Source organism: Polypterus senegalus, chromosome 16 (genome assembly GCF_016835505.1).
Source record: "Polypterus senegalus isolate Bchr_013 chromosome 16, ASM1683550v1, whole genome shotgun sequence".
In the NCBI taxonomy this organism is placed as follows: Eukaryota; Metazoa; Chordata; class Cladistia; order Polypteriformes; family Polypteridae; genus Polypterus; species Polypterus senegalus.
In genome coordinates, this window is record NC_053169.1 from 78,864,828 (window position 1) to 78,890,212 (window position 25,385).

A 25,385-nucleotide genomic window follows, 5' to 3' on the forward strand; every position below is an offset into this window, starting at 1 on the left:
CTTTCTTCAGTTGCTGCCTGTTCATTACACTTTCTGTCTTCAGTTAGTGGAATGCATGTCCAGTTGGTTTGAGGTCAGTTGATTGACTTGGCCATTTAGGAATATTCCACTACTTTGCATTGAAAGTCCTTGATTTGCTGTTCCAGTATGATTTGGCTCATCGTCCATCTGTACTGTGATACGTTGTCCTATCAGTTTTGTTGCATTTGACTGAATCTGAGCAGATAGTATAGCCCTGTATACTTCAGAATTCATCCTGCTACTTCTGCCAGCAGTCATATCATCAGTAAATACCAGTGACTGACTTCCATTGGTAGTCAGGCATGCTCATGCCATAACGCTGTCTCTGAAATGTTTCACATACGATGTGGTATTCATCAGATCATGAACCATTCCTTTTCTTTTCCATACTCTCTTTCCATCATTCTGGTATATATATTGATCTAATCTGTCCTTCCTATGCTTGATGTTTACTCTCTTCTGTTTCTTTTTCCGGCCTGCGCCACCACCACCTACTCAAAGCATCATGATGCTCCAACATTGATGGACTGAAAGCCAGAAGTCTACGTGACCATCATCATCAAGTCCTTCCATGAGAACCCTAAATATAATGAGGACTGTTTCATTTATGTTAGGTAGATTGCCCACAGGGGACTGGGCGGTCTCTTGGTCTGGATTCCCTGCAGATTTTATTTTTTTACTCCAGCCGTCTGGAGTTTTTGTTTTTTCTGTCCACCCTGGCCATCGGACCTTACTTATTCTATGTTAATCAATGATGACTTATTTTTATTTTTTTATTGTGTCTTCTATTTTTCTATTCTTCATTTTGTAAAGCACTTTGAGCTACATTTTGTCCTGTATGAACATGTGCTATATAAATAAATGTTGTTGGTGGTGGTTTATACCTTGTGGCAAACCCTCTGTCTTTACTTTCATAAAGTCATTATTGTAGACTTTGACAATAATAGGTCTATCTCGCAGAGTGTGTTCTGCTTTGAAGGTTTTTTTTTAACCAAGGACAGAATTATTCACTCATCCAAAACAGTTGTCTTCTGTGGTGGTCCAAACCTTCTGGTGTTACTGAGCTCACCAGTGTTCATTCTCTTTAAGAATGTACCAGATGGTTGATTTAACTACTCCTGGTGTTTCTACTGTATGTCTAAAGGGGTTTTTTTGTTTTCTCAGTTTAATGATGGCCATTTTTACTTCCATGGTCAGCTGGTTGGACCTCATATTAAGAGTTCACAGTGACAACTTCCAAATTCAATTTCCACAGTTGGAACCAACTCCAGACCATTTACCTGCTTAATAGTTAATGAAATAAGGAGGGACTGCCTCATACCGGGCTGTGGAACAACTTGTCAGTCAAATGTCCAAATACTTTTGAGCCCCTGAAAATGGGGGTGGGGGCTATGCAGAAAAATGGCTGTCATTCCTAAATAGCTCATACGATATTTTTGGTAAATCACATGAATTAAAGCTGAAAGTCTAACGTTCAATCAAATCTTAAATGCTTTATTTCAAATCCACTGTGGTGGTGTACAGAGCCAAAAGTATGACAATTGTGCCACTGTCCAAATACATATGTACATTTTAGACTATATGTTTTTAAACTTCTGTAAATCTTTAGTGTAGAGTTTCCTGCTATTTTTTGCTTTACCTATCTAAGTCTTGACTTTTTCTGTTAATCAGGCTTCATTGACTTAATTAGCTTTAATGTTTATTATGTTTTAAACTTTTGCAAGTCTTTTTGTGAACTTTTTTCTTAGTGTAGCTTGTCATGCTAATGTTGCTTTATCGGTCTAATTCTTGACTTTTTCAATTATTGAGTTTTATTGATTTAATTAACTTTTATGTTTAATTAAAGGCTACCTTTGTTTACATGTTCTTTTATATATAATTTTTCTGTTTTAAAAAAAAACCACTAAATCTAGGATTTTGTTACTGCTCTGCATGAAAGCCTTAGGTGTTTTTTCGAGATATTGCTAAAATTCATTGGTTTAAGATTGGGTATTGCCTTGTTTAGTGTTTTAAGTGGTTCTGAAACCTCAAAACCTAATGCTAAGACATTTCAACCTGCTGCTGTCTAAGAATGCATAAGAATGGCTTAAGAACTTGACTTAGTGAGACACCATGAGATCAAACCGCTTGTGAAACTCTACAGTGATGTGACTAATTGTGGAATAAGGGGAAGGACACAGTGGCCACTGGTACTCATTGAAGCTGGCTTGCCTCTTGAACTTCGCCACATCACTGTGATAGTCAATTAAAATCATATGTCTTACAAATGCAGGCCATGGAGAGTGAAATGCATATGTTCCCTGCTGTTTATTTATTTATTATTTTACAAAATTTAATACTGCTGGAAGTTAATATTCCAACCTGCAAAATTCAAATGTTATACTCTTTTCTTCTAAGGTTAGAACGTGGAATTCAAGAGCTGAAACAAAAGATCTGCGAAAGTGACTGTGGTCTAAAGAGTTGCCTTGCCACCTGTGATGATAAACCAAGTCCTGCCAGCTCCCCCAATGGTACCCCTTCTACTCCTAAGACACCTCAGTCAAAGTTGATTGGCCTTGCTGATGACGGGTATGTTCTCTGGGTGTTTGGCTTGCTACTAGAACTAAAAGAGAGAGAGTCTGCTACCAGGGTTCCTTGAAAATTTCGAAATTAACTAAAATAATTTCCAGTAGTGGAGAACCGCAGGAGTTTGAGAAAAATGTCAAATGTCCTTAGAAAACATCTGGACATTTTTGAATCTAAAAAATAAAGAGTGAAGAGCAATTTTCACTCAATTCAACTTACTTGTGCTAAACATGTTTAAATTTTAAAATAAAAATGATTTGAAATTGAAAGTTTTGTTGAAAATAAATAAAATTGTCCTGACTTAATTTGCCATAGGTAACACTCCAGGTGTTATTGCTTTCATATGATATTTCTGCACATTAATATGAGATACACTACATAAATTACAAAGAGAATCATAAAACGTGTGTGCATGTATGCATGCCACATGTTTGAGTATATTTATCTGTGTCTTGAAAAGTGATTCCTTAAAAAGAATAGGAATTCTAGATACGATGAAGTATATTGATGTGTAGCAGCCTATGGTTTTGTAAGCCATATTTATCTTGTCATTAGTGTGTGACATGACATGGTGCCATATTGATGTTGTAATTATCCTTTCTTATCATTTTGGCTTTCTTTGTTCTTTTTCTCTCGGGTTTTTGAGTTTGTACCATATCAATGATAGTGTTGTGAAAAAGTTGTTTTTTTTTTTCCCCATTCCTGATATCCACTATTTTTTTAGATTTGTCCCAGTGACTGGCTTTTAATATTTAAAGCAGATGTAATATAAGATAAAGGAAACCATAATAAACATTTCTGAATTACTGTAGTCATAAAGTTATAAAATCCCAATACTGTGCTTGTGAAAACATTATTGCCCCATTAGCTTCTCAAACTGCTGACCAAAGTTATTTGTTAATTAGACTCAGCTGATTAAAAGCAGGTAGACCTGATTGCAGTCAGCCCTGAATCTAAAACTCATTGTATTTTGACCCTTACCCCGAAACTGAAAAAGTCACCACAAGGTTTCTCTAAGAACACTATACCCAAGTCAAAAAAATCCGGAAATGTTGATGGTAAAAGTTTAAACTCACCAATCAAGAAAAATTGTAAAGCCATTCATAAGGCTTATGGGTCTCCGTCACAACACAGTAAAAGATATTATCTTTCATTGAAGATTATCGGGAACAGTAGTGAATCTTTCCAAGAAAAGAATGGCCTGATAAAATTACCATAAGGCCACAGCTTCAACTCACTCAATGATCTGAGAATATCCAAAGAACTAAAGAACTGTCTACCCTCAGCTGTGGATAGGGGTGAATCTACTGTGAAACTAATGAAGCATAAGCTTCAGGGCCCCAGAAGTGACTTTAGTCCATATTGCTTAAACATTTTGTGTATCTACTTTATGTGAAGGAGTTTTTAAATATGATGATAATATAATCTAATTCAATACAAGATAATAGTTAAAATATTTTTTAATTGAAATTTTCATCCCTCCCATAACATCATTTTTATTCACACCAGTGACTTAGAGAGAGAGAGAGGTTAGGAGCACACGCTGATACAGTGCATTGCCGCACACACAACAAACCAACTCAGGATCCCAGATTAGGACCCAAGTGCAGCCATGCAATGGATGACACCTCAGCACCACACTAGTGACTTTGACATGTGATTTAATCCAGTGCAGCAATTCTAATCAAAATCTGAGATGTAGAGGTTCATTTTTTTTATAAATGTGTGGCGATTTGTCATGGAACAACCATTGAAGAAGACAGCTATGGTTACCCAGACCTCAATGCTGGTTGCAAAGGGGCCCCTATAACTATTCAAGCTTCAGGGCCCCTAAAGTGTAGGTGCTCCACTAGCTAAGGGTGTGTTCATGACTCCGAGATAGAAAGGGACTGAATAAAAATTTGATTCATGAGGGAGTAGCTAAGTGGAAACCTCTTTATTTAAACAAATATCATTGATTTTCTTGCATTTACAAAGAAACGCCTAGATGATTCCCAAGCCTTCTCTTGTTGTCAAATTTTTATTGGAATACTAGCAAAATACCCGCGCTTCGCAGTGACGAAGTACTGCTTTTAAATTTTTATTAAGAAGAAAAGTAAACCTTTTTAAACTGAACACAACTGAACTATTTGCGCCGTTTAGAAATAAGATATTCTTTCCGTTTCTTTACCACATTGACTATTTCCACCGTGTGCTTTCTTTCCGCAGTAGCTGCGCTTATGAATATGCTTGTATGCGTCACTCGCTTCATATTCTTTTGCTGCCGTCTCAATTGCGGAATGCATTTTTTGTTCAGTGCTTTTTGGAGCTCTTGCTTGTTGTCTGTGTACTGCGTTCACAGTCAGTTCACGTGATCCGCTCAGAGTACATGCATCATAGGTCCTCAGCTGTGCTTGTGCTATCTCGTGCGATCTTGCGATGTCCACGGCTTTATTTAATGTTAGCTCAGACCCGGCACTTAAAAGTTTCTCTCACACTTTTGCTGAGTTTGTGCCAAACACTATTCTATCCCTGACCATCTCATCTTTGTTTGCATAAGCACAGTCCTTCACCAGCAATTTTAACTCCATTACAAAGTAATCAAAAGTCTCGTTTATACCCTGCGTCCTCTCATTAAACTTGTATCTCGCGAATATTGTATTTGTCTTAGGCATAACAAACTCCAGCGGCAGCGTGTCTATGACCTTAATTTAAAGTTAAGCTTTACACCTTGCTTTCCTATTCGTTTGCATAAGCACAGTCCTTCACCAGCAATTTTAACTCCGTTACAGCAATTTTAACACTGTTACAAAGTGATCAAAAGTCTCGTTTATACCCTGCATCTTCTCATTAAACTTGTATCTCACGAATATCGAATGCGTCATAGGCATAACAAATGCCAGCGGCAGCGTGTCTATGAACTTATTTTAAACTTAAGCTTTACACCGTGCTTTCATATTGATATGTCTTCAAATGCTTGTTCAGCGTCAGAGGGTCGTTCCTCTCTTACTGCATCAATAAACAGCTTGTCTTCCTCTTTCTCTGAGACATCACACACTGCATACTATAGCGAATTGGTTCAATTTACCACATTTTTACACTGTCTTCCTTTAGCTGGACATTGACTTTTTCCACCGTGTGCTTTGTTTCTGCAATAACTGCACTTATGAATATGCTTGTATGCATCACTCACTTCATATTCTTTTGCTGCCTTCTCAATTGTATAATGCGTTTTTGTTCAGTGCTCTTTGGAGGTCTTGCTTGTTGTCTGCGTACTGCGTTCACAGTCAGTTCACGTGAGCCGCTCGGAGTACATGCATCGAAGGTTCTCAGCTGTGCTTGCGCTATCTCGTGCGATCTTCCAATGTCCACGGCTTTATTTAATGTTAGCTAAGACCCGGCACTTAAAAGTTTCTCTCGCACTTTCGCTGAGTTTGTGCCAAACACTAGTCTATCCCTGACCATCTCATCTTCGTTTGCATAAGCACAGTCCTTCACCCACGAATATTTAGCGGCAGCGTGTCTATTGGATTGCTGCTGACGGATGGCCTTATATGGGCAGGCACTCAATTACATAGGAGTCGTGATGATGCGGGACGCAACTGCGCCTCACACGGCGACTGAGCTGCAGGCTATGGCCATATATATGTACGTAAGTCGGTTCCAGTTATGACCGTTACGCGTAGAATTTTGAAATGAAACCTGCTTAACTTTTGTAAGTAAGCTGTAAGGAATGAGCCTGCCAAATTTCAGCCTTCTACCTATACGGGAAGTTGGAGAATTAGTGATGAGTCAGTCAGTCAGTCAGTGAGGGCTTTGTCTTTTATTAGTATAGATTAGAAACAATAAAATTAAGCTCAGCAGACACAAGATAAAATTTACAGTGAAATATATATAGTAAAATAAACATTGCTAAGATAACCTAGTGTCATCCCCGAAGAGCCAGACAAGCACAGGTCTAAGTAGAGAGAAAAAGGAAAGCTAGTCACTAAGGCATTGCTATCCAGCCCTCCACCAGCAGTTGTGCCCAAGGTTAGAAGCCTTCATTGGAAAGGTAAGGGGGAAAGAGAGAGCGCACAAGCACAGAAGCATCCAGAAGCAGAAAAATACGCAAGTGTAGACAGGTATTTGCATAGAAAGGATCTTGGTGAGAAAGCTAAAGACAAAAGTAGAGAGAAAAGAAAACAGGATGACAGCCCTAAAACATGTGAATGAATATGCTGTGAACTTTTAGAGAGCACAGATGACTCGGAGTGTTCACATCGAGTCTCATGGTAAGAGTTTTCAAGGTGTAAGATACAAATGAACTACATTCAGTCCTCAACAGTCGTGTGTGTATCTTTCGTGACTACAAGCATTTGCACAATGTTATTTGTAACCTTTCTTACTTTTGCATTGTCAGCCTTGCACAGATCTGTTCTGAACCAAGGTTGAATGTTTATTGGGACATTCTTTTGGATTTCCAAAGGAAACTAGAAAGAAGGGCCCTAATATTAGTTCAAAATTTCAGTGGGAAACAATGTTCTAACACCATTAGAATGGGGCACAATATTTATTATAACTATTACTAAAAAAGAGAGGAAGGATAAAAGAAGAGCAACCTAGTGATTAAGGGAGTCTCTAACGTCATTGAAACACACACAACAGTATTTTCGAAAACCTGTAATAACTCTAACATGAGTGATAGGGATAATGGAAAACTGTGTTCCTTGGTTGAAGAAAGTTGTGTTTTAAAAGCTATTTTGTGTCCACTTAGGTTTCCTGTCTCTGATATTGTGTTTTCTCTGAAGCTCTGAGATCATTCATTGTGTATAATATTTTAAAACAGAGGATATTACGAAGAGGGCAAATACTTTTTATAGCTCTGTATTTTGAGCCATAAATAATATATTAATATTAGAAAAGAATATTAGTTAGTGAAAAGGTATGCTCGGTATGGTTGCTGCTCAGTTAACCTTTGGCAGTCTAATTTAATGTAATGTGTAAAGATAATGTCAGCATTGAGCCATACTACAAAGAAATGTATATATAGGGTGGTCCAGATCAAACTATGCAATTTTTGTTTCACTATAACTTATTAAGTTTATTACATAGAAAATCACCCGAAAAATCCCGGACCATCGAGAAGTGTGTGAACTGACAACATAAAGAATCGTCTTCGCGCCGAACTGGAATCGTCCCCGCATACATTAAAGTCATTGAGACGATCTGGATCTGCATAATTGGATCTGGACCACCCTGTATTATGCCTTGGAGAGGTGCATGTTTGAAGAAGCCATTAGTTTGTGCTTTGGCTCACATTATGTTGATCATATACAGTGTATCTTTATATATGTGTTACACTCAAAAGTTTTAAGATTGCTCTGTGTCACTTCTGTGGTTGCAGGCTATCTATACATGGCATTACCTGCAGTAGCATATAAGCTCAGTCTGTAGCACTAGGCATTCTCAGAAGTTGTTTAGTGAGGTCTAAAAAAGATATCCAACAACAACAACAGGCCAACATCAGATTTTGCCAGCTTCTCAATAACTTCGCAACAGAAGTGTTACAGATGTGACAGTGGGCACTTGGTGCCCAAATACATAATCAAACCATTGTGTTTATCTGGCATAAGATTCTACTGCCTGATGTTCCCTTGTGCACTGCTTTGTGCTTGTCCAACAGCAATCATTTTCCTGGTTGATTCATGCTGTAACGTAACCCTTAGCTCAGTTACTAGCAAGGATTATGATAAGAGGTTCTCCTTGAGAGATGTACATGCCTTCATGGCTGCCATCCAGAATTTAGCTGAGTGCACAGTGAGCCTTGCTTTTGTTTGACATCTTTGACAGGTGGGATGTCACACCTCTCTGTCTCATGAAAGGATCTATCCAGTGCTTGGCAGCATTATGGGCCAGATGGCTGAAAACCTGTGTTGTATTTGACCCATGTAGGTTGGGAACCAATATGGTGTAGTGATCTGTTAAATGACTTGTATTATTTTACTTGGATACAGTTGATCTCAGTTAGAGGATGATCTCATTTTGATTATGAAGTGCATGTCTTCCTTTGTAATAAAATGTGTTGTTCTTTTGCCATAAATTAGGATTAATGCTTACATTGAGCAGGAAGTTCAGAGAAGACTCCAGCAGCTCAGTCAGGTGAATGGGGACAATTGTGCTATTGATCTGTCGTTTTCACATGAAGATGGAAACACACAGGTAAAGTAAACAAAAGGATGAGTAAATGTTATATTTAAAGGATAGCTAGATACTATTTAGTAGATTTCACAGACGTGGCACACTGGTAAACTACCCTAGGCTTGCACGGCCTTGCAAAGACCAAATTGAACTTGATAGAATGCTTCTGTGGTTGTCCAGATTGCCAGTTCCCATGTACTTTTCAGCAGTAATTTCTGCTTTCCATGTATTCTGTGGACAGTTCTGCTGTTATCAGGAGGTGCAGCTGTTGATGGTGAGAGGTTATGTAACATTAGATGATGATGGCTGACCCAACATAATGCAGCTGCTGATTTACACATCCTGGAAAAGTTTCACTGTGCTTAAAAGTGGAGTTAGTGACACTGTTCCTTTACTCATTGTCTTCACAAAGAAATAGGTCAACTGCACATAACGTGACTTCATAAATGAGATACCATAAAGTATGTTTTATGAAAGACTCAAAGGATAAGTCAGAGTACAGGTAAACTGGAAGCCCTTTTCATCCTATATTTTGCTCTTACCTCACCTTCTGTTCAGCTATCTTCTTACAGCATTCTTTACAAGTGATTGGGTATAACAGCTGTTATAGAACAATTGATAACGACAGTATTTTTATTATGTATTGATAAACATGTCTGAAGATCAGTAATGATTTTAGATTTGATAAAATAAGCTTGCTTTTCCTTAGTTTATTGTGGTAATGTTTGCAAATGACAGCAAAGTGAATTGCAGAATCCGCTTTTCATATCACTCTTCTGATGGGAAGATAAAATGCAGTCAGAAAAGACAAGCCTGCCTCTCCTTGCTCCTCAAGTCTGCCCATCCAACAAGGAACCATTGTTCCCCTTGTTTATCTTGTCCTTTCTAACAAGCTGTGTGAGTTGCGCCCTAAGGCAGAAATTCTTCAAAGAAGACAGTGCTTTATTAGACACACAATGATACCTTTTAGGCTTCACAAGCTTCACTGATGGAAGTTGTTGACAGATTTGCAAGTCACTTTTGATCACTGTTGTCATTAACAGTCACCTACAGAGTCAAAAAATGGCTGCCTTTGAAGAATAAACGAATAAAATTCTAACTAGACCTCTTTCTTTTTTTTTTTTTTTTTTTTTTTTTTAATATAATCTATACAGGAAGATGAAAAGTCTCCTAATGGATGTGACCCACGTAAATTGAAATATGAGGTAAGTTTGAACTGGCATGCCTTTTATTTATATTTGGAAGATCACTGAGAGCGGCTTATTAAAATGCATGTAATGAGTCTGAATAAATTCATGCTGTAAGTTTGTGTGCCAGCTTGAAATTTACCATAATCATGATTCATTCTGATTTTGTCTTTGAGCACTGTGATTGCAATGGTGGTGGGCACTTTATCTTGCCGTCCTGTTCACTTCATTTTGTTTCAGCAGTATCCCTTTTTTGGCATTTTGGTAGTCTTGAGTGGAGTATGGTGTCCAATGATATTCTGCCTCACAGGCCCTGTCACCTGGGTAGAGAGCCTATGGATTTCTGCTGTGATCATCATTCCAGCTCATTTGAGCTATCCCTAGGCTTGCTGTCTGACACATTGCCACTGCTGGCAGGTGAAAGAGTAGTCCATCTTGTATGTGTTTCCTGTGCTGTCTTTCGATATTGTGCTGGCCAGATGCACTGCACAAGAAAAGGCCAAGGAAAAATGGATACTGCAAGAGGTTTTCTGAAAAATCAGAGTCGGAGCACAAATTATATTTGCAAATTCACCTGCTGTACTCTCTCTGCTCTTAGATTTAAATGTGTGCTTAAGGATCAAATATTCATTCTTAAGTCAAAGAAACTTCTTTTCATGCAGACAAATGAAAGTCATGTGCCAAAGCTTCAGGTCCTGTGCATCCCAGAAGAAGCAGCTGCTTTTCTTGAGGTTACTGAAGAACAAGAAAGGACAAACCTATTAAGTGAAAGTCATTGTTTCATGAGATCAGAAGATGTTTTTATGTCACAGAAGGTGATGACATCTAGTCATTCTGTACATCCACAGCTTCTTTTGCCTTGTAACACTGGCAGTAATGAAATACATTTTCCAGAAGAGTTGTTGATGAGTTCAGTTAAACCACTAGATTCTCTTTCTGTCCAGGAGGAAGAGACTAAGGAGCAGTATAACAGTTGTAATTGTGCAAAAAGGCAGAATGGCAGCTCTATGGGGGATCAGCCAACTGAAGCCTTCCTACATATTTCTTCTAACAGAATAATGTTTCAGAATTTGGGGCTGGAAAAGCCAGATGTACATAGACCAACTGAAAAAGCTCATTGGGAGCAAATCACATCCAGAGAAATGCTGCTTAAGGATCGTTCTGAGCATAAAGTACTGGAAAATAATTTGGGTCTCAGAATCGTTGAAGCCACTGGACTGGGCTCTGTTGTAAGTCAAGTGTCTCGTGCATATGGGGACACTCGTCGCCACTTACGCAACAGCAGGAAGTTTCTTAGTCAGCTAAGGGAAGGCCGTTGGTGGAATTCAGCCCTTAGTGGCTTCCCCTTTGTGCAAAGGATGCAATTTGAAGTCAGCATGACACAGAATATCCATGTCTCTGAACTGGCAGTCCGCAGCAAGTCCTGTACTTCAATACCAGAGTTAAGCATTTCAGGTGCCTTGTCACCAGTTACTCTGCCAGGAAGGGAGTCACTACATTACAGAGGCAGAAGCTCAGTGTCTATGTACAAAATCGGAGAATGTCAAGTGCTGCACCAGCGGCTGATCACATTTCCACCCGAACTCCAGAAACTTCAGTGTCTCCCATTATACAGATTACTGGAGCATCTGACCTTCATTGCACCTGGGGTTGTTGAATCCCAGGCTCATCTCCATCAAGTATGTTGGCTAGCAGCAGCCAATTGTAAATGTCCCTGGCCACAAGCTGCCTGCATCATATTTTCTTGCTCAACTGTCCTGGCTATCATTTCTAACCCTGAACCGGTCTTCCATGTGCTTCCACTACAGAATATCCAGGAAATTCAGGTGGGATTTGCAGGGCAGAATGTCCGAATATTAGGATCTACAGAAGATACAATTTTGACCATTTTTACATACAATAAGCATCTTACTCAAGTCTTGTGCCGGACCCTGTTGAAAATGTTGACTTGTTTTGACGATGAATCACCTTCCCTGAACCATGCCCTCCTGAGGGAGGATCTGCAGCAGCTTTCTAGAACCTGGAATTTTGAAACCCCTGACCTGATCCTGAGCAGTGGTGTACGTCTTAGCTGCAAATTCACCAAGTCACTGGCTGACCTAGTGTGCATGTTGCATGCGAACATGTCAGGCAAGAAACCTCCTCTAGGGCATGTTAATATACTTTTTTATGTCAGCATGGTGGTTGAGATTGCTGCTTCCTCTGATCTCATGTCTTTTGTACTGACTGACACTCATATTGGAGTTATTCAAGAGGACAGTGTGTTTTATCCAATTCCAACTACCATGTCACTTCATCCAAAAAGGCCTCAATTTGAAAAGACCCTTCTGCGTCATCGTGCTGACCTAAGGTGTGTTTTCATGACCACAGAATTCAACCTGCCCAAACTTGAACTCTTTTTTGGCAGGAAAGAAGACACAGATCAGACTGTGAGTTGGTTGGTCAACACACCACCTTCTACTGACAATTTAAGTGATTTGGAGGTCTGGAAACTTACCATTGGTACTGCAGAAGAGGCCTCCTTCCTAATTAATAACTTATTAGGTGTACAGGAACAAGTCAGTAAAAAGTGAAATCTCGGAGCATTGGAGCTTCATTTGAGAATCTTGGTATTAACAACATTGGCTTCGGAGAAGGCGGCAACAGAGCTCGAGGTCATCTTGGTGCAAACAGCCAACACCCTATGTTTAGGCTTCCATGTCATGGCAGGCAAAATTAGATTTGAATTTTTATTTCAGCCTTTCCATGGGGAACATATTAATATTGCTTTTCAAAACACTTGTCATCACATGTACCTATTCATTAAATTTAGAACATACAGTATAAGTGAAACTGTTATTCATTGATGTTGCATTTGTTTTTGGCCATCAGGCAGAAGAGTTTCAGGTTGGCTAAGATGGGTGGGCACAGTCTAGGTTTTAAAATTCTACTGTTTTTTGTCATTTTACCTGTCTAACTAATAAATACCTGAATGCCACATTTTGTGTTGTTATGTTTGCACCCATCCTGCCACTTTTTTTTTTTACTGCATACTTGTAATCTTATTTTTTGTTTTATTTTTGTATTTGTATATAGAGAGAATGTGTGTACTGATTTTTTTTTTTTTTTATTCTGCCATCCAGGATTATATATTACCCCGGTATATGCCATCACCATCTCAAAGGGGAAGGTTGAATTTAAAGAGAACTAAAAGTAAAAATGCATATCTTCATAAAATGGACTTCGCTGTCTAAATCAGAGGAGGTATTCTGGTTCTCCTCTAAACAGTGCTGGTTGCCTTTTTTGTGTCTGCCTAAATCAGTGTGTAGTTTTCCTGATGAACACAGTGGTTTCTCACTGAAACCGGTCTTTGGAGAGATTTGTGCAGGTCAGGAGAAAGAACAGATAGAAGTCTAATTTCTGTGTCCTCTGAAGGCACATAGTTCAACTGAGTATTATAAGAGGTCCAACTTTAGAAGACACTAAAACTCAACCAATTGTCAGGGTTGCAATGAATTTGCATTTAAATTAATGGATTTTTCATTTGGCTGCATAGCTTACAATTATTTGTAGTATGTGCTTAATCATTCAGCAAAATGCTGAGCCTAGTTGGCAGTCAATGCACGTTGTTGACTTATGTGTGAGGGCTTGGCGACATTGTTTAAGGTAGGCCTTCTGGAAAAAGAGTTTGCGATGCTAATAATTGTAATTTGGCAGGACAACTGAAAAGCTTCTTCCTAGGGCTGCACACACACACAAGCTAGAAAACCTGACCTGGCAGAGGGATAGTAAGCTTGAAATTCCCAAGATGCATCATCCTAGCTTGAAGGTTGCCACATGTCCAGATCTTTTTTTCCAGCCGACATGCTAAATGAAGATTGTGCTGCTGAGTGAGAGAGAGTGTGGACTCCCCCCAACAGTGTTATGAATTTCAAATTGGCTGCTTCAGGCCCTGTCCATGGCCCGATAAGTAATTCACGCCTCACTTTCTAATCACTCTTCCTGTTGTTTTCTACCCTCTCTTCTCACGTTTGCTTGGCAGCGGCTGATTTCTCGTTCTTTGGTAGCAAACTCGGAGAGCGTGAAGGAGCCAGTGAGAGTCAGCATTCCACGCTATGTTCTCTGTGGCCAAGGCAAGGATGAGCATTATGAGTACGAAGTGAAGGTAAGTACTTCTCCCCCCGTAGTGTTTATAGACAGTCTGCTTGAAAAACAAGACAGAGAAGTGAAAATTATGTTAGAAAAAGTAATTTGCACATATCAGGGAAGGAAATAAGCATGGGGGAAGATCTTCAAACAAATTTCCAATCTTCAATGAGTAGCACTGTTTGACACACGCAATTACTGCCTGAATTGTGCAATCAGCTTTCACTTATCTAGAGACGATAGGCTGCAAGCAAATATCTCAATGCAGCCAGATGCACTGCTTCGAAATACTAAGCTATTGGTGTTATAAGTGGCTGCTTAATGAGGCTCAGTAGCAGAATCAGCCATTGGGTAGTCTTAAAACATAGCAGGCAGCCATCTGGGAATGCGTCACTGACCCAACCACACAGGGCAGGGACACTGGATATCTTTTTATTAATATTCACAGAAGTTAAAGGAAATATTGTTATTGCATGAAATAATTAGGTGTAATTGTAAAAATCATTGCTAACTGCAGGTGTATTTGTTTCATAGCTCCTGTTGTGAACCATGTATTGGCCACAGTGGGGCAGTGACTCCTTATATTCATGAGCGTGTATGTTTGCTGGTTTTTGACTTGGTCAGTGGTCCTCCCAATCTTTTGTTGCTGCCCTTACTAGTTCTGGCATATTTCTAAATCTGAGCCTAATGGATATCTGCTACCTACTCCAAAACTCTTTGTTAGCTTTGATAAGGCACAGGCCAAGTATAAGTGTTTTTTTTTTAATCTCTTGATGTGACAGATTAAACACTTAACACTAGAATTACCAGAGCCTACGAAAAAACTCGAAGATCCGTCCCACCTTAAATCGCTTCGCACCTCTCCGTCAGCGTCTTTTGTCCTGTAAATGTGTCGATAAGCAGCAAGCAGTCTGCTATCACATCCCCCCACCCCGCACAGTTTTCTCAGCTCAGGACTGTTTACCTGCATGTCAGTTGCTTGGAGTTGTATAAAGTGAGAAGTCAAGAAAAATGACACCTTTTATAAATACTATATCGTTATTTGGAACACTTGCATTTCATGTGTGTTCCATGTCCACAACGATCTATGTATTAACAAATCTTCAAAACAGAAGCGTTTTTCATGTTTTTAGTAATAATTGACAATGTAGGCATGAAGTGTATAATGTGTGAAGCCTGAATTCCAAATACAGTGAACCCTTGTTTATCACGGTTAATCCGTTCCAGACTCTACCGTGATAAATGAATTTTCGTGAAGTAGGATTCTTTATTTATAAATCGAATATTTTCGCAGTTAGAGTATAGAAAACATGTTTACGACCTTCTAAATACGTTTTTTGTAACATAGAGCCCTCTAGACATGAAATAACACCCTTTAGTCACCATTACACTCGTATTACCCAATATATTAGACAAAATAAGAGAAAATAAGACATATTAGACGTTACTAATATCATATTACTAGGCGCACTCGCCTTTTAAGGTGACCGACTTTTATCCTCAATTTTTGTGCGTTCCATGTGTACATCAGGCATGTAAGTGTAGGGAATGAGAACATCAAAGTGCCCATTCATAACATCTCCCGAAAACCTAAGTTTTTTTTTATCCCCTCAAGTGCCTGTCCAAAGTTGTACAATGTCAGCCCGAATCTGTACCACTAAAGACGGAGTTTCATGCACTAAATAAGCTATAGATGAGAATAAGCAAGCACCATCTCCCCTGATATTTACTGCGCGGTGAGGCATTTGTACTCCATCAACATTAATTATTTCCAGAGACATAATTTTGTTTTTTTCCAGCGCATCACGCACAAGAGCAAGGGAACGGTGACAGCACCAGAACTCTGCTCACATCGCGTCGCTTCGTACCTCAAGCCGCAAGTAGTAAGTCTGTAATAAGCAGAATACCGCTACGCTTTGCACTCACGGGACGAAAGGACAATCCCGAACACTTTTATCAAGTAGATTATTGTACTGTACATTTAATTGCACACAACCACTAACCTATGAAGGCACGACCTCAGTAGGAGAGTCTTCAGAGGTGGTGCAGTATCTTCAGCAGGTGCGTTGTTGTCTTCAGTGAAGTAGTACTAGGAGTAGGCAGTGGGTGTCTGGGTGCGCGGCTGAAGAACATCTTGATAGGCAGTTGCTGACGCTGTCTTTTCATATGCGTGAGGAGGCTTTTGTAGGGTATTGCCATCTTTAATCATATCCAAGAGTTTCACCTTCTCCTGGATAGTAAGCATCTTCCTCCGGCACTTAGTTTTATTGTCAGAAGGCTTAGAAAAAGCAGCACGTTTAGGAGCCATCGTAGGGCTTAGATAAAAGTTCTCAGAATGCGCATGCGTAGTGACGTAAGCGTGTATGAGAAAAAAATTGCGATAGAGTGAAGCCGCGAAAGTCGAAACGTGATATAGCGAGGGATCACTGTATCAAATAAACACTTTCACAAAAGGTACAAATATAATCGAACAAGTGTGCTTCTATTCAAGAATATAACTGCAGCAAAAGAACCCACGTTAGGGTGCGACATTGACTCGCATTTGCTACGGCCGCTTCGGTGGTGCAACGGTATCAACTGTTGACTTATAATCAAAACTTCATGGGTTCAACCCCGGATGAGTTTGTTTTGAGAAGTGAGCTGTTCTTATTCTTACTATTTTAGAATAAAAACATACATTTGATTCCAGTCTGTAACAGCCGGTGTAAATTTATGAAAATTGTAAAGGTTAGCTTTGTTTTTTTTTGTTTTTTTTTTTATTCAGTTTTATTCCTTGTCGCGTTCACTATCCCACACCCCCCTCATTTGGCACTGCTGTTTTCACATAGACGTGCTATAACAGAGGTGAACTCAGATCATGACGACAGTTATGATTATTGGAAATCAGGGTTAACATATTATACACTTCATGTCTACATTTTGTCAATTATTACTAAAACATGAAAAATGTTTATGTTTTAACGATGTGTTTACTGTACATAGATCGTTGTTAGACACGGACCACACATGAAATGCATGTGTTCCAAATAATGATATAGTATTTATAAAAGGTGTCATTTTGCTTGACTTCTCACTCTATACAACTCCAAGCAACTGACACGCAGGTAAACAGACTTGAGCTGAGAAAACTGTGCGCCAGTGGGGGATGTGATAGCAGGCTGCTTATCAACACATTTAAAGGACAAAAGACGCTGATGGAGAGGTGCAAAGTGATTTATGGTGGGACGGATCTATGAGATTTTTGTAGGCTCTGGTAATTCTAGTGTTAAGCAGTTGTAGGCTTCCATAAAGAACAGTAAATAATGGAGTAATATATAACGTGTATTCCAGGTATAGTACTAATGCTACTTTAATTTTCACTCTACTTCTTTTATTATTTTTCTTTCACTGAGTAATGCATATGTTTCTGTTGTTTTTTCTTTCATGTTATAAAGATTACAGTGTTGGATGAAACTTGGACAGTTTTCAGGCGATACAGCAGATTTCGTCAAATGCATAAAACTCTAAAACTGAAGTACCCTGAGGTAAGAAAGCAAGCATGAGGCTGCTCCTCTGGTATGATGGCCACATAAATTTGATTTATTCATTATTTTAACAAAGTAATTTTATTAAATGACTACAGGGGACCGGAGCCTATCCTATCAACTTTGGTCACAATGCAAAAACCAAAGTTAATACAGCACCAGTTCAATGCATGGCAAGCAAAATAACTTGCAAAACTTGTACTGTCTTAACTGAATGTAAAAAAAAAAAAACCACCGGAGTTCATATGGTAAAACCCACCCAGACATGAAAATTCCACACCAACTATAACATGGGCTGCAACTATAACCCTAGGGATACAGCAGGGGATCTGTGCTGGCAATCGGAATGGTGCCGTTTTGAATTCCGTAAGTGCCCAAAGTGATTCCAGTCCTTTGGGCCCTTGAGTAAGGCCCTTAACTTGCCTTTGCTCCATCCTGGGTATGACATTAACCTGCATCCAGCCCAGCAAGCTGGTCCCCCAACTGGGTCGGTGGAAGGATTGGCAGTCCAGTCATTGAAAGAAAAAAAAAAGTTCTACTCCACAATCTCCACCACCTTAGGAGTTGTGAGATGGCAGCATGAATCCATGGTTTACTATGCTACCTCGATTTTATTTATGCTTTTCTCAATTAAGTTCACACCTTGTAGCCTCATGCATGCCACTAACTTTTTAAGTGTGAACTACTAATTCACACAACAATACTTCACTTTATAAATAAATGCCTTCACTTTCAATATGTTGCAATGGACTAATGCTCTGTTCAGGGCTAATACCTGCCTTGCACCCAGTGAAACCCCAAATTGGATTAAATGGGTCTGACAGTGTTATAATGAGGTTACTCTCTCTTTAAAGAAAGTTCTGTGTTTGGTCTTTCTGGTATTTACCAGAAGTACAGAGCTCACCACACGCAGTCACTGTTTTATCCTCTTCTCTTTTCCTTTGCACACATGGCCCAGTGCTGCATTCATTCATTTATTTAGTCATTGATTTTTCCATATTCACTTATTCAGTTCAGGGGGTATACAGTAGGTGCGCCGGAGTCTATACCAGCATCGTAGAGCACAAGGCAAAACCCTTGAATGAGTGAGTGTGGCCTTGCTTGTGCAAGTGTGCCATATGATGATCTGCTCAATGCTCTCCCACGGAACAATCTCATAGTATTCTATACATTTACAAGAAAAATTAAAAACTTGTATGAAAACAAAAATGAAAGTCACTATATATTGTACATACAAATATCAATATGTCTTTAGTTACTTTTTAAATGTAATTTCTGCAAACTCTGTAATAATCTAATGTAATGATATTGGATAAGCAGACTGAAAACAGAGGAGAGAAAAGTAAAACTCCAATGTACAAATTTTTCATAGTAAGTACATTTTTGGGACTTATGGCCACTTACAGCAGTCAATGCAAAGTAATTATGATCTTGACCAACTATATGTCCAGTCCTTTCCTAGGCATTCTGGTGTTCATGACTTTGGTTGAATAAAATGAAGTTCTATTAGTGGATCTGTCACTGGTGATGCAAACATCATCTATATGGTTGTGCTTCAAAACAAGAAGGGAAATGCTGGTGAAGTTGCATCACTGCTGGACACAAAAGAGAATTAAAAAAATTAGTAATAGGTGATCATAAAGATTAGGATAGTTATTCATAAAAATCTGAACATCCTGAACAGCAGCATTAAGTCAAGTTCAGGGCAAGGGTAGGCTTGCTTTTGAGTGTTTTTCAGACACCTTTTATACTCCCCTTCTCACTATTCACCTTAAGTCTCTGTTTGACACACTGGCTGTCTTTCCTTCAAGCACTGTGGGAGACTGGTTTGGACAAGAGTTTACACTTCCTAAGGTATTTATTGCTGTTGCTTAGTCAGACATATGAAAATGGACTAAAATGTGCTCTTTTATTAAAGTTTAGTCAGTTACTCTTTCAGTCTTCAGAAGGTTTCTGATGGGCAGCTACAAAGTTGAGGATCATGGTGAAATACTCATTTATATTCCCCTGCTGCTTCTGCCCTAGCTGCTCTTTCTTTTATTCTTTACAGCACAAGTATACATTGACCAGTGACACACTTCAGTGACTTGCAAAGCTAGCTTTTCTTTTGATTCCCTTTGCTTTGTCTCTTGGTTTGCTTTCTTTCCTTTATACTTACAAAATCCGTTTAATGCATGGAAGAATTTCTCCTTAGGTGCTTGTTTTCCCAAAACTTAAATGTTTTCGGCAACAATAATTGCATTGCCTGATGTTAATTGGTGCAGTCAATTGGGTTATTGGGATGATTGCCCTTCCCCCACGATTCTGATGGGAGGGCATTCATCACCTACAATATCCCAAAATGATTGTAGAGATATGTCTCTTTAGTAAAACAGAGTTGAGTAGTCCACACTTGATTCTTTTGAGGCACTATTTTGCGGCTGGGTGCCATACCTGGCCGGGACAACTGGAAGGACCGGGAGATGGATTATACCTCCCCCGGGCCACAAGAGGACAGCCGCCCTGGTGGTTACGGGGGTCACAGGAACCTAGCTGGGAAGCTCAGCCCTATAGGGGCTTGTGATCACTGCCAGGGGGTGCCTAGTGGATCCTAGAGCCCTGGAAGCCAGCACTTCCGCCAAACCAGGAAGTGCTGGCAGAAGGAATTCCAGGGTCACCCGGAGTACTTGTGGCGGAAGTGCCGGTGGAGGTTCATCAAGGGGCACCTGGAGCATATCTGTGGGAGCATAAAAGGGGGGAACAGCAGACTGCTTGCTGGTTGTGCTGATCGACACATTTACAAAACAAAAGATGCTAATGGAGAGGTGCGAAGGAACTTAAGGTGGCCCAGGATTCCAAGTTTTTTTGTAGGCTGCGGGGATTCTAGTGTTAATCTGGCTATGGATGTTTAAAAAAGACAAACTAAATGATGATTTGAAAAAAAAATGTAATAACCTACTTAAGACTAATAAGCCTGACCTTACACACAGTTAAAGGAAATGGTGGGAATCACCACTTCTAGTAGCTTTAGCAAAATTCACAGTCTGATCGCACCAACATAGACATAGGCACTGCCACTGCAGTACATAAGATGAGCCTAGCTTGAATGAAGGAGTCCCTCTAAAAAGTCTCTTATTTTATTTTAGTGCAAATATGCAAATTCTGGGATGTGAACCCAGATCTTACTGTGAGGCAGCAACGCATAGAGAAGTGTGTCCATTTATATGTGTAAACATAAGAGACTAGCCAACCCGCGGCGTACCATACGCCTCATAATCAGGCCGGTTTTTTTAATGATTTTTAAGCACTGGGAGAAAATTAACATTTGAAAAATCAGTTATGTAATAAATCAGTAAGAAAAGCAACATTGTAACAATGCACGAATGAACCAACACACAATCGTCCGTGACTGAAAACTGGCGGACCGCCATCGCGCCCTACCTGCTCATGTGCCCACCACCAACTCGTCACTTGAGTCATTGTCGTCTTTGCACAGTCCACATGCACTTGTGACTCACGTAGACTTTTCATTGCTCTGTGCGGTTTTGGCTGCTTTTCTATATACAATCCACCAAGACACCCAACCACGGTAGTTGCGCGAATTGCTGTATGTAGCGTGTAAAACAGTTTGCTATGGTGCACGCGGTCGTAGATGCGTCGAACCAAAACTCGGTTTTAAAGACTGCTTACTTCATTGTGTTTTAACCTCAGTTGTAAAGGATTGTTTTTAAGGATCCCATGGGATACCCCTTGCAAACCGTTTTACATGCTGCATATGGCGATTCACCTCCGCAAGAAACATGCCTCTATGAACAGTCAACATGGCTCAGAGGTGCATGTGGCCTCTACGACAGACGAATATAAATGACGCCGATTTTCCTGTGTCGTCGCGTCCAAGTTGATGGGCGTGGCTCTGCGAGTTGTCATCGTATCCAATGGTCTTGGTGTTGGTGGGCGTGGCTCCTTCCTGCGTGCGCCATAGGTGTCTTACTTGTCGGCAGCTTAGTGAATCCACGCCCCTTACCATCCACTTATCCATCCTACAGTCTCATTTTCAATTCTGTAATTCGGTGGTCCAAATGTTAGTGACACCAAGCGTGTTTACAGAACTTTGAGAGGAGAGGAACAGTAGGAAAGATTTGGTAACACCACAAAGGGTTTCACACAAATGGTGCAGTGGATAGTGCAGCTGCTTCACATATCCAGCGTCTTGGGTTTAAATTCATGTCCAGTTGTTGTCCATGTAGAGTTTTTTTTTTTGTTTTCCCTGTCTTCGTGGATTTACCTCTTGTGTACTCAAAGTTATGCATGTTAGATTGATTGACCACTATTCACTGGCCAAGAGTGAATGTAAGAATGGGCGTGTGCACATGTCTGCCCTGTTAAATCCTGGCATCAAGTCCAGGGTTGTTTCTTGCCTTACACCCAGTGCTACCCAGGGATAGGTTTGGCCCCTGCCTCTCTCCTAGAACCCCTATTGGGTTTAAGCATATATGGGTACCTTATGTCATGTTGTTATATAATCACAGTGACTTTCATAATGATTAAAATAGTAATGTGGACAGCCAGTGCATTAACAATGTATTAGTAGCAGTAAACTTTAGGATTGGTGTAAATGTTGTCTGCAGTTAGATGGTTCCTCAGTTTAGCTTAGCTAAAAGCACTTCCTTCTTCATAGTTTTATTCATTTAGGGAACGTTAAATGCTTCTTCTCCTTGAGAATGTAGTGTAAATTCTGGAATAATAAGTTGCATAAGGTCAGCAGGTGAAAAAAGAAGTAAGTCGTTTATTTAAAATGTACTCTAAACTTTCCAGGAAACCAGCTTAATGTTTTCAGAACTGAAATTCTAATTCTATTTTCTTTATCTTGTTGAGTACTAGTCAAACAGTTTGAACAGTCTTATACTCACGTGTTGCCAGTGTTCCAGTGACTGATGACGAGGCACTCCGAATATTTAAGAATCAACATATTTAATGGAAAGATGTCCTGATTGGGCTTATGAAGGGCAACAGGTATTTACCCTGGTCGGGTTCCACCGCTGTGTTTCAATGATGTAATGTCTTGACTTGGCTCATTTAGCCTTTCTTATCATCTTGATCTGAGCTTATTTTCCTTCATTTGTAGCTCTTAACGCCTTTCCTTTACTGTTGTTGTCAAAGCTGCCTGTCTAACAGAAACGTTGAATACAGCTGCCTTTTTTTTGTTCCTCTTTCTTATGATACTTTTATTATTGGATTGGTTGTCCGTGCCTTGTGCTAGTTCTGTTACATTTGATGTAATTATGTGAATTTTAATTTGTTAAATATGCTGGCCTTTTCATTTCAATTCATTCTAATTGAAATGTACTTAATAGCCGCCCCTCTTGGTTGCTTTAAAATCCATTAGTGCACACTATTTCTATAAGAAAGAGTGCCATTATCGATGCTATAAAGCATGGCTCATTAAAGCAGTCCCCAAAAGGAGAAGCTTCATTTTGCTAGCCAATGAGTGCTTGGGCTGAATCGTGTGCCATGGAATATAGCCGCATGTGACATATTGGAAAGCTGAATTTTGCAGTAGCGGTCACAAAGACTCATTACGTGTAATTCACAATGAATGGTAGATGTCACTAAAAAGCATTAATTACGCATTATCTCTTTTCTGCAGCCCTTAAGTCACACTTTTTAAAGCATTACTCTCTCTTTGCTGCTTAATCAATTCACAAGCATACAAACACCTAGTTGCAGGCAGTGCTGGCAGGTGGCTATAAATAGAGCCGCCGGATGTCTCTGCCACTCTTTATAACTTACAGATGCATGCGATTGATTTTCATCTTTTTCTGTTTAGAAGTTAAATGAAAGCATGTTGTAAGTATGTTAAAACTTACGAGGTGCAGACGATAGTCGCATAAATCACCAGGCTTTTGTGTTTTCCACTGTCTGCTGAGAGTAGATGACTTGTACGATGGTTGTTTGTATTTGTGCTGCAGGACAGACAAGTGTTCAATTGACTCCTGAACACTTGAGGCCTCAGTGTTTGTGTAGCTCACAGAACAGCACATTGGCCAGCTCCCACAAAAATTGTATCATCTTCTTGTCACTGTATGACAGAAAGGATCTAAATCCGTCCATCCATTATCCAACCTGCTAGCTAATTCTTTGACATAAAGTCTAATGTCCTACAGAGAATGTACTTGCACCTTTTAGATCCCTGCCTACTAGCAGTAATTATACAATTTACTTCTGATGGTTTGTTTTCAGGACTGTATAGAATAAAAGTTATTCTCCAAATAGCAAGATCATTTATTTATATAGCACATTTTCATCAATGAAAGTAGCTCAAAGTTCTTTACAATAATAATGTTACTAAAGAACAGTAGACAATCAATATCTCCAGCTTAATAGCAAACATAGTCAGCGAGGACAGAAAAATAAAAGCTGCAGTAGTGGAATTTCCAAGTCTAGAAGACCACTCAGTCCCCTCTGGGCATTCTACAATCCATGAAAGTGTCACAACTACTGGGATACTCTTGTACAACTCTATTCATCTTGGATTGCCGCAGCATACTTGGGTAGTAGCACAGACCACTTTCATCGTGTATCAGTAACAAACGAAGATAACACACAAAATTAGTGGTTAGTGACCAACCTATTAAACAGGAATTAGAAGTAGATTTTATTAAAATAGCACCATAGCAACTTTTTTTCTATAGTAAATTTTCATATACAGACTGTAGCTCTTAGTAGTTTTTTTTTACAAGATGTCAAAGAAGTAGTTGCAAGAAAATAATTGTTTTGATTTGTGCCAGCATCAGTAGTGCTAACCACAGCACAGCACTCCATGGCGATCACAGGATGGTAATTGGTTAACCAACTACTAACCACTAGCACTTTGGTTTGCTTAATGTTACTCTGAACAGTCTGTGAGTGTTGGAACAGGAATCTCTGTTAGATTCTCCAGGCATTTTCTAGACAAAGTCAGTTCTCAGCCACTATTGTTCCAAACAAAAATGCAGTGCTTCTTTCAATAAATAAATATCCATAAATACCAGCGTCTGTCAATGAGTTAAAATCCAATAAATAATCCAACAACAAAACTGGAATAAATTCATACAGTCATTAGGTACTTTATACTCTCCCTCGCTTTCTCTCTCTCTCTCTCTCTTCTGAGTCCAGCATGTCTTTTTCCTTGGTATCCCCACGCCACCACACGGGTCTTGAAGCTGACAGAGATGTCTGCAGCTCCAGTCTCCACTTCTGCCTGTCATCCCAAATGGCCCCCTACAGCAGGGGTGCCCATACTTTTTTGGCTTGCGAGCTACTTTTAAAATGACTAGGTCGAAATGATCTACCTTCATTAAAAATTATATATATATATATATATATATATATATATATATATATATATATATATATATATATATATATATATATATATATACGGAGTATACTTTATACATAAAATGTATGTTGCATAACTGAATAGCCTTTATGGCACAATAACAATGCAATACATTTATGGTCACTACAGTATTTGGATTTAATAATCGTCATGTGGGAAAAGGCTGACTCGCATAAATACGTAGAGCCGGCCCCCTGTATGTCAATCAAGTGGCAAATACCATAGGGAGGATATATGATAGACTAACATTTAAAAAAAAAAAAATTTTTGAATGCAATGCGATCTACCTGTGCTACCTTTGCGATCTACTGGTCGATCGCGATCATCGCATTGGGCACCCCTGCCCTACAAGTGTTTGCCAAAGTGCTCCAAGCTGGTTGTCTGTCTTTCTTCTATTTTGCACACCTATCATCTTTGGAATCCTTAGAGGGTTACTGCCACCAT

At 39.5% G+C, this 25,385-nt stretch overlaps 1 protein-coding gene across 4 annotated transcripts in view; it reads left to right on the top strand.

Moving 5' to 3' along the window:
* Window positions 1-25,385, top strand: part of kif16ba (kinesin family member 16Ba) — a 215,214-nt gene that overhangs the window by 157,571 nt on the left and 32,258 nt on the right. For 2 of the 4 annotated variants that reach the window (XM_039738083.1, XM_039738084.1), the window contains 5 exons: window positions 2,419-2,589; window positions 8,652-8,766; window positions 9,900-9,950; window positions 13,954-14,076; window positions 17,492-17,581. In XM_039738083.1, coding sequence (XP_039594017.1) covers window positions 2,419-2,589; window positions 8,652-8,766; window positions 9,900-9,950; window positions 13,954-14,076; window positions 17,492-17,581 — 550 coding nt within the window. Of the gene's footprint in view, window positions 1-2,418; window positions 2,590-8,651; window positions 8,767-9,899; window positions 9,951-10,594; window positions 12,927-13,953; window positions 14,077-17,491; window positions 17,582-25,385 lie in introns of those variants that run through there. The other 2 variants (XM_039738080.1, XM_039738082.1) reach the window with 1 other exon arrangement.